This window comes from Entelurus aequoreus, linkage group LG13 (genome assembly GCF_033978785.1).
Source record: "Entelurus aequoreus isolate RoL-2023_Sb linkage group LG13, RoL_Eaeq_v1.1, whole genome shotgun sequence".
Lineage (NCBI taxonomy): Eukaryota > Metazoa > Chordata > Actinopteri > Syngnathiformes > Syngnathidae > Entelurus > Entelurus aequoreus.
Window position 1 is genome coordinate 25,448,292 of NC_084743.1, and position 10,772 is coordinate 25,459,063.

Genomic DNA, 10,772 nt, shown 5'->3' on the forward strand with positions numbered 1-10,772 from the left:
CGAGTACAGCTTTGGCTTCCAAACATTTGATCGCTTGCCCGTACGTGCGTGTCGATATGTGCATGTCACGTACGTAACTTTGGGGGAATATATGTTTCTTGCCGACTCTGATGGCGGCCGGGGTGTCGTCGAAAGCTACAACGGGCGCCGTCGCAGCTAAGTTAGCTTCTATTTTTTTAGCTTCGCCAAGCTGAAAATTATTAACCGTGTATTTACATGTTCATGGTTTAATAGTATTGTTGATCTGCTGTCTATCCTTCCATTCAGGGTTTTTTTTTATTTTGTTTCTATCTGCATTTTAGCCTGATGCTATCACGTTAGCTCTGTAGCTAAAGTGTTTCGTCGATGTATTGTCGTGGAGATAAAAGTCACTGTGAATGTCCATTTCGCGTTCTCGACTCTCATTTTCAAGAGGATATAGTATCCGAGGTGGTTTAAAATACAAATCCGTGATCCACAATAGAAAAAGGAGAGAGTGTGGAATCCAATGAACCCTTGTACCTAAGTTACGGTCAGAGCGAAAAAAGATATGTCTTGCACTGCATTCTAGCACTCTAACGTTCCTCATCCACAAATCTTTCATCCTCGCTCAAATTAATGGGGTAATCGTCGCTTTCTCGATCCGAATGTCTCTCGCTCCATTGTAAACAACGGGGAATTGTGAGGAATCCTTCAGCCTGTGACGTCACGCTACTTCCGGTAGGGGCAAGGGTTGTTTTTATCAGATACCAAAAGTTGCGATCTTTATCGTCGTTGTTCTATACTAAATCCTTTCAGCAAAAATATGGCAATATCGCGAAATGATCAAGTATGACACATAGAATGGATCTGCTATTCCCGTTTGAATAAAAAAAATTCATTTCAGTAGGCCTTTAAGGCAGTGCTGGAAAATAATGGTAGGCACACAAAATATTCACAATTTATGCACAATTTGTAAATTTTCCAGGTGATTGATTGTACTCACTTATGTCTATAGTTGCATACTGTAAAACAGAATTATATTGAAATATGTTTCTCTTTCTCAGGACTCAAGAGGAACCAATGGAGGAGGAAGCCCCCCAGTAAGAGGCCTTGTCGATGTCCGAGCACCGAGACTTTTGTGTATGACAATTCTTTTATTGCCACTTCCACACCTGTGCTCTTGTCCAATCGAGATGTTGTCACCATGGCGAAGAAGAACGAATATGAATAGAATTATTTCCCGTTCTACCGCGAATTGAGGATGAACTAATAGAGGACTCAACCAATTCACACCCAGTCATTCATTGTGCATTTTAGAATGAAACACGTACAATCCGCATTCCATTTTGTTACATATTCCCATCCGTCAGGCACGATCCGATGATATTAAGATTGTGATCCTGCATCAAGAACCATCCATGCTCTGTTTTTTTCAATCTGAGATTTTCCCAATCCAATGTGACGGAGAAAACATTTGCGTGCGTGCCTTTGTTGTTATCCAACGAGTACGGATAGTTTTGAATAGTTTGTTGAAGAACTACAGTATGCCTTAAAAGTGGCTCGATATAAGGGGTCTCCCAGTCCGACAACACCCATGCCTGAGACGTGCACGTAGGTGCAAAGACCTGGCATGTTCCATGCACCACAGCACGGCCTATTATCTTTTCTTTTATTTCTATTTGTGTCTCACTTCAGAAGGGAAGAGTCATCCATTTCAGTGTCAAGATTGTACATTTGGGAGAACGTGGCGTAGCGTGCACTGTCGGACCTGTGAAAACGGCGATGTTGTCTTTGCTTTGTGTAGAACAGGGGTGTCAAACTCATTTTAGATCGGGGGCCACATGGAGAAAAATCTACTCCCAAGTGGGCCGGACTGGTAAAATCGCGGCACGATAACTTAAAAATAAAGACAACTTCAGATTGTTTACTTTGTTTAATAATAGAACAAGCACATTCTGAAAATGTACAAATCATAATGTTGTTGGTTTTTTTTTTACACTAACATGTTGCAGTTAATAGTATTCTATCTTTATTTGTCGTTATTTATACTTTCTGAATAAATTATGTTATAATGTTCATCAGTCAACTCATTGGTGGTAATTTTCAATCTTATCACGATAAAAAAATAAGGTACACATATTCACTAGAGATGTCCGATAATATCGGACTGTCGATATTATCGGCCGATAAATACTTTAAAATGTAATATCGGAAATTATCGGTATCGGTTTCAAAAAGTAATAAAATGTATGACTTTTTAAAACGCCGCTGTAGGGAGAGGTACAGAGCGCCAATAAACCTTAAAGGCTCTGCCTTTGCGTGCCGGCCCAATCACATAATATCTACGGCTTTTCACACACACAAGTGAATGCAAGTCATACTTGGTCAACAGCCATACAGGTCACACTGAGGGTGGCCGTATAAACAACTTTAACACTGTTACAAATATGCGCCACACTGTGAACCCACACCAAACAAGAACATCCGCACCGTAACACAACATAAACACAACAGAACAAATACCCAGAACCTCTTGCAGCACTAACTCTTCCGGGACACTACAATACATTGTTTAAAGCATCCAGCGGGGCATCACAACAAAATTAGGCATAATAATGTGTTAATTCCACGACTGTATATATCGGTATCGGTTGATATCGGAATCGGTAATTAAAAGTTGGACAATATTGGAATATCGGATATCGGCAAAAAAAGCCATTATCGGACATCTCTAATATTCACCATTAATTAGTTGCTTATTAACATGCAAATTAGTAACATATTGGCTCTTAATTAGTCATTATTAAGTACTTATTAATGCCTTATTCTGCATGGCCTTATTATACAACCAGTAAGCCATTAACTAAGAGTCTTCCCTCAATAACCTCAGAATTATTGCTTATTAGTAACCCTAACCCTAACCCTTTTATAGTCCCCTAGTGTCCAAATAACTCTAAATTAAGTCTTTGTTACTGTAATAAGCAACTAATTAATGGTGAATATGTCCCCCATACTAAAGTGTTACCAAAAATAATATCAAAATACAATTACATAATTATTATTTATGTAGTTTGCTCATTTTCCTCATGTGGTTTATTTTTTGTTTACATATGTAGCATAATCTTCAAAGATACAAATAATTGCTATTGCGACATCTAGTGGACACATTTAGAACAGCAGTTTCTTTCATTCCAAAATTTCGGCTCATTTTTATACTCCGCAAACTCATCCCGCGGGCCTTATAAAACCTGTTTGTGGGCCTGATCCGGCCCCGCGGGCCGTACGTTTGACACCCCTGGTGTAGAATGTCACTTTTTTACAGGAATATCTCTTAACTAGGCATATTTGGAAGCCTTCTCTTTTTGACAACATTGTTTCCACAACAACAATGACCTTACCGCCTGGGAGTTTCCAGAGGGGTTGCAAAAGGGCCACAGCTGCCTGAACATCTGCTCCCCAAATGTCAGGTGTGAGAGCATGTGGCAGGTGTGTGCACATCTATGCTGTTCACATTTCCAATGTTTGTACTTCTTTTTTTCCCCCTCCCTATGTTGCCTTATTTTATAGGACCGTGTGATTTTCCCTCAAACAATAAGTAAATACAAGTATTAGTAATAGTACAGGTGGTCCTGAAGTCGCTATATTGTTCCTACAACGTGTTAAAATACATTAAAAAAACCAACTAAATAACACAGTAATTAAAAACGAGCAATTCCTCGCATTTTGCAATCTCAGTCAACCCATTAGAAAACTCACTCCCTTCCGGCCGAGATACGAGCAACCTTTTTAATTAACTAATTAGACCACTACACTGCTTAGTTATTATTGTTGCTTCCATAGACACAGATCCTTGAACATGGTGAAGGATCCTTATCCTTAATCAGTGTTTTTCAACCTTTTCTGAGCCAAGGCACATTTTTTCCATTGAAAAAAAATCCTGAGGCTTACCGCGAGCAGAAAACATTTAAAAAATGCTACTCGGAAGCCGATATTGACAATAAAAAGTCGTTCTCGCAATTGTTGGATATGAATTCAAACCATAACCACCCATGCATCACTATAGCTCTTTTCTCAAAGTAGGTGTGCTGTCATGACCTGTCACATCACGCCGTGATTTATTTTGAGTTTTTTGGTGTTTTCCTGTGTGTAGTGTTTTACTTCTTGTCTTGCGCTCCTATTTTGGTGTTGATTGTCATGCACTTTGTGGACGCCGTCTGCTCCGCACGATGTAAGTCTTTGCTGTCGTCCAGCATTCTGTTTTTGTTTACTTTGCAGACAGTTCAGTTTTAGTTGCGTTTTGCATAGCCATCCTTAAGCTTCAATGCCTTTTCTTAGCGGCACTAGCCTTTTGTTTATTTTTGGTTCAAGCATTAGACAGCTTTTTACCTGCACGCTGCCTCCCACATATTGTGATCACGACAAACCTTTTTCCCGACATCTACAAAGCAATTAGCTACCTGCTATGATATGCCAAGCTCTAGACAGCACAGACACTCAACAACGGCATTATTATTTGTGGATTATAATTATTGGTTTGCATAAAATATTTTTAACCCAATTAGCGGAAATTACACAATGTCCCACGGCACACCAGACAATATCTCACAGTACACTAGTGTGCCGCGGCACAGTGGTTGAAAAACACTGTCCTTCAGTGTTCAGAAAAACAATGTTTTTCTAGTAATGAGCAATATAAATAAATCAATCAAAGTTGATTAAAAAAATAAATAAAAAAACCCTAATCACAAGTGCTTTGAACCACAATGACGTCCCCTAGTGGAGCTCCCATTGGCTCTAATGAAAGCTGACTTTTATTTACGTTTATTTATTATTTAGAATGCATTTGTTTAAAAATCCATCTATTGTCATGTTTTTCATAATAATTGTGAACGATTCCAAATACCAAAAAATAAATAAAGTTCCCCTTTAGCTCCAGACTTCTTCTGTTAGTTTGAGATTGTCATTACTGCCACAAGTGGTGGAAAAGTGTATTACAACTGAGTACCTCTATGGGGCTCTCGCAGCCCAACAATGGGCCCTTGGCCCTATGGTGAAGAAACACTCGATTAATCTGCATCAACACGGTCATTTTGGCAGGCCTAAATTTATGGTAGTGCGTTGATAACCACAAAAAAAAAAAAAAAAATGTCGAACCAGGACCACCTGTTTATCATTGTTATGGTTTTGAATATTGAAGAGAATAAGATTTTTTAATTATGAGTATATTATTAGAGATGTATCCAAATTGATCTTTTTTCACTAGATTCTGAAGATTGCATTTTGTGGGCAGCTACTTTCTCTCCTACATGGCTGTCTCATCACCACAGACTTCATGAATATTCTTATTTTTAAACATTCTGAATTGAGTTATTCGCTGTACTGTTGAACGCCCTCAATATTCCTGCCACATGCTCGCGACAAAGGACTTCCGGTTGATTCCCGTTCCATCTCTCGCCATCTTTGCAGGGACGTTGTGACTTTGCTGTGTTTTTTTTTTTAACATGTTGTATATTTTGTTGCCTTGTTTGTTACATTGCTGACATGCTTCACTGCAGATGAGGGTTTAGATAAAACATGCTGTTCTGGACTGAGGGCTTTTGTGGGAACTGTTTCTACTTTGTATACAATTGTGTATTTACTGTCTGTTTATAGTAGAGTTATAAATACATATATATATATATATATATATATATATATATATATATATATATATATATATATATATATATATATATATATATATATATACGTATATATATATATGAAAAGAAATGATTATATTCTTGAACAATATGTATGCGTTCTTACGTGTAGGGTGTTACTGAATGCACCGTTTGCTGTCCTTGATTACAGTTTGTTGTTCCATTGTGCTTTTTATCAGCTGTCTTTTGGTCAGTGATGACAACTTTCTGGACTTTTCCATTCCTGCGGCACCACGTCTTTGCTGCCATTGCCCGCCGGTCCGCTTCACATATCCATGCACATATTTGTACTTTTTTTCCAAATGTTCTTGTCTTTTTTTCTGGTCTGTAGATTAAATTGTAGAAGAACATGCATTTTATATGGCACCTGTTACATTTTAGTAATTCAAGAAACATGAGATTAAATTGGAATTTTACAATTCACAAACTCGACCTTTCATTCTTGGTATTACAGAAAATGATGGAACACTTTGAATATCAATATCAGTATCAATAATAATAATACTAATAGATTTTATTTGTAAAAAGCACTTTATATTGAGTAAACAACCTCAAAGTGCTACAGTCTTATTAAAAAAAATAAAAATAAAAAAATAATAAAAAATAAATACAAATAAAAATTAGAACAGTCAAATAGCTCAAACTAGTATGCATATATCTAAAAAAAAAAAGGCTTTTTTAAAAAGAAGGGTTTTTAAGCCTTTTTTAAAAGCATCCACAGTCTGTGGTGCCCTCAGGTGGTCAGGGAGAGCGTTCCACAGACTGAGAGCGGCGGAGCAGAAAACCTGGTCTCCCATTGTTCATAGCTTTGTCCTCGGAGGTTGGAGGAGGTTAGCCTGTCCGGAGCGGAGGTGTCGCGTGGAGGATTTGGAGGTGAGTAGTTCTTTGAGGTAGAGGGGGGAATTTCCATGGAGGCACTGGTGGGTTAGTAGGGAGACTTTGAATTCAATCCTGAGTGGAACAGGAAGCCAGTGAAGGGATTTGAGAGTTGTTGTGATATGGTCGTATTTCCGCACTCTCATCGGGATCCTAGCAGCACTATTCTGTATGTATTGCAGCTTCTGGATGTTCTTGCTGGGGATCCCGACAAGAAGTGCGTTGCAGTAGTCGAGCCTGGAGGAGACAATGCAGGAAATGGTTGTCATGTGATCATAAGGTTGTCATGGTGATGGCTGATTGTGAAAACAAATATGTCACGAGACAATAATACTATATAACATTTACATTTTTATATAGTTAATACAGAGTAGCAATATGGTCCTTTTATCAATCATCTCAGTGGATGTTTCCAGGTCTCTCAATTGAAAGAAAAAAAATAGATTTGATCGTTTTCTTGGAAGTTTCTTTTATAATTTTATCATGTGTGGTATACACTGCATCCAACCTTCAAGTACTTTGGCTTCGTGGGGCGCTGGACTTATTCCAGCCTCTGGGGCCTCTAAGAACAAAAGTATGTAGTCTGACAGTACTAAGAAAAGACAGGGGGCGTCGATAGTTTGAGACGTGTTTATTAAACACAAGGAAGTGGAGTGTGTAATTAATCCAAATAAGTACGATGTGTTTAACTGAGTGTTACCAGGAGTTGAAGGTGCGTGTTGAGCGAGAGGCGGAAGTCCAGGGAGGGCAAGGCAAGCTCGGAGATCCGTGGGCAAGCGAGAGGTGAAGGTCCGTGTCCAGGCGTGAGGTCGAGATCCAGGAAGACAGCAGGGAGTCCAGAGGGGATCCAGGGAGACGAGACACACAACTCGAAACCAGGACATGGGGGAACGCTGCGGGATGACGACACAGGACGCAAGAGGAGGGGAAATGCAGAGAGAGCGAATGCACATGGAGCGACCTAGAGACGTGCAGGCTTACAGTACTGCGACAGGTAGCTACGTTCTGGCACTGGAACGCAGGACGCGCTGGCTTATGAAGGGAGTGGAGTCTTAATCAACGTCAGGTGTGTTGATTACAGATTTCCTGCAGCCAGGCAGAGGCACGGCGAGGGGAACGCACGTGGGCGTGTCCAGAGGCACGCACAGATGAATGAGGGGTGGCAGGAGTCTGAGCCGTAACACATAGCCTCCCAAGACCCGAGCTCTTGTATGGCTTGCATTTTTAATCTATGTGGGCTCTATGGAAGCCATTGAGGTTAAAACCAAAAAAAGTTGTCATCTGAACTTTTGGATATGTTTTCAGCCATCTTGAATCCAACATGTGATGTTATTACTCTTCCTCCACCACTAATTGGCAGTGTAATGTCCTGTTGTATAGTGGTATAAAGAGGCGGCGCGGCTCATCTTGAGGGTTCCAGGTTCGGTTCCGCCATTCTAGTCACTGCCGTTGTGTCCTTGGAAAAGACATCACATACTTACTCCCAGCGCCACCCACACTGGTTTAAATGTTGCTTAAATAGACATAGCGGGTTGAGTCTCAAGATAATCAAGTATCTAACCGGTCCGGTCCGCGGACTGATTGGTACCGGGCCGCACAAGAAATAAAAAAATAAAAAAAATAAAAAAAATATTATTTTTTTATTTTAATAAATCAACATAAAAAACACAATATATACATTATATATCAATATAGATCAATACAGTCTGCAGGGATACAGTCCGTAAGCACACATGATTGTATTTTTTTATATATATAACCCCCCCCCCGGTCTGATCTAACCTACTTAGTTTGACAGAATAAATCTTGCCAAACGATAATAAAGCATTAGTGAATCACAAAGATTATTATCAAGGCTTAGGTCAGGCTGATTACAAAAATAAATATTAATTAAATTCACTGCAAAAGATGAACTCATAAAATCTAATGAAAATAAATGTAGATAGAATTATGCAGTGCTAAAATAAACACATTTGAACTAAATTAATACTAAATTACAATATTATGTATGTTTTTTTACATAAATTGTCAATAAAATGTATCTACAAATTTTAGTCATATTTTTTGCGCTTAAGAAACTTCTCTCTGACTTAAGCTCCAGACTTTATCTGTTTGTTTGATTTTGTCAATACTGCCAAAAGTGGTGGAAAAGTGTATTACAACTGCCCAAAAATGGGCCCGGGCCCTATGGTTAAAACACACTGAATTAGACCACAAGAAAGTGTTTTAAATCTAGAAAAAAATCATGAGCTGAACCCTTTCAATGGGAGGATATGTGATGATCATGTTTGTTTAGTTTTTGACTTAGTTCCTGTTTTGAGGACCCCTGGGTTTGTGTTTTAGTTGCCATGACTGCAAATTGTTTTCACCTGCCTCTGATCAGTGTTCGGGACGCTCACCTGCTCCTGGGCACTAATCAGAGAGCTACTTATTCCCTGCTTTTCGCCACACTCAGTCTGGCTTTCTTGTTTGCTTATGCAACACGTTACGTTGAGAAAGTCTAGGTTTCTTGAGTCTTGTTCATGTCCTAAGCTTCGCCATAGCCCCCACGCTATCGGCACGCTTTTCTGTCTTTTTGTATTTTATTGATGTATGAGGAATAAATAATTTCCTTACCTGCACTTTGCCTCCGGAGTTCCTGCTGCATCTTGGGAGAACGATCCACGCTGTAAAATGCGACGACAGCGTAACAGAAGAAAGCCAGACAGTGTGTGGCGAAAAGCAGGGAATAAGTAGCTCTCTGATTAGTGCCCAGGAGCAGGTGAGCGTCCCGAACACTAATCAAAGGCAGGTGAAAACAATCTGCAGTCATGGCAAGTAGAACACAAACCCAGGGGTGCTCAAAACAGGAATCATGACAGAATAGCCATTTATAACCAAATTTGACAGGGAACGCCCACATTTAAGGCTTGCTATACCCCAGGGGTGTCCAAACTTTTTCCACTGAGGGCCGTACACGGAAAAATAAAAGCATGCAGGGGCCATTTTGATATTTTTCATTTTCAAACCTTAACAAAATATATGGATTTTTTGTTTTAACCTTTAGGGCTACCGGGGGCCATAAAGGGTCTAAGTCATTAAAATGTTAAAAATAAGTACAATTATTATTATTTTTTATTTAACGCTGACAGTAAATCTCTATATCAACTTCAGGTTGATATAAAGTAAAAAAAAAAAAAGGTTTTTATAGTGAAACTGAAATATGCAGTATTTAGTATTAGAGCCTTAAAAGATCAATGATGCAGGACACCATTGATTTTAATTATTTAATATTTTTCAGTAATCACAGTGAAAAGTTAAATAAAATCCTACTAAATATATTTGGGATCCAAAAGGTCCCCCACTCATAAAGTGATACATTTTTATTAGTTTTTTTTTTACTTTTAACACTTAAATTACGAGATCAACTTCAGATATATCTGTCGATTTTACGTTTGAACTATTATTTTGTTTGTTTTATGCTCTTTTGTCAAATAAAACGTTGATGTTTTTATATGGCAACCACACAATATATGCAATATTTTTTCCACATAAAACATTTTAAAGTGATATTTTTTAAGTAATAATTTATTATAACATAGATTTTTAGTCTTTTTTTTTTTTAGCAATGGCAAAAAAAAAGAAAAATAAACAAAGACAAAAGAAAAAAAACAGCCTGCATGGCAGCTTTGTGTCAACATTGCAACTTTTTCTTGTTAGATTTCACCTCATTCCACTTTTTTTAAATGTTTTTTTAAATTTTTGCAATATTATCAATTTTGCAATTTTTGCAGAATGTGTGGCAATTAGCTGCGGGCCGCAAATGGCCCCCGGGCCGCACATGGGACACCCCTGCTCTACCCAAAGTGTGTATCTTTGATTAAGACGCGCAGTGATAGACGAGTGAGGGAATGCCGCACAGCCAGAATCCACGCAGTTGGGTACCTTTTTTCACCTAAACACGTGGCAGAATAAGACCTTGTGAGTGCACTTATCATCCAAAAGACATACAGTGAGTGGGATAAGGGACTAATTGTTAGCGCACCACTTTGCAGACTACCACCACTGACTTTCTGTCGTGACGCCTTAGCTGGACGTCGCCAACCGTGGTGTACACATGAACACTTTGGAGTGAGATGCTTTATTGTAAGTAAGACATCCCACGTTATTCCCAGAATCTTTTTTACTGAAGTGCCAGTTATCATAACAGCGGCAGACTTGGGTTTTCTACTGTTGAGTGATTTAGTTTCTCCC

General features: G+C 38.8%; 1 protein-coding gene across 5 annotated transcripts in view; it reads left to right on the plus strand.

Moving 5' to 3' along the window:
* Window positions 1-7,158, plus strand: part of hdac4 (histone deacetylase 4) — a 238,771-nt gene extending 231,613 nt beyond the window's left edge. For all 5 annotated transcript variants that reach the window (XM_062067611.1, XM_062067614.1, XM_062067612.1 and 2 more), the window contains exon 26: window positions 1,026-7,158. In XM_062067611.1, coding sequence (XP_061923595.1) covers window positions 1,026-1,065 — 40 coding nt within the window. In that variant the 3' untranslated portion in view covers window positions 1,066-7,158. The remainder of the gene's footprint in view (window positions 1-1,025) is intronic.
* Window positions 7,159-10,772: the final 3,614 nt, after the last annotated feature.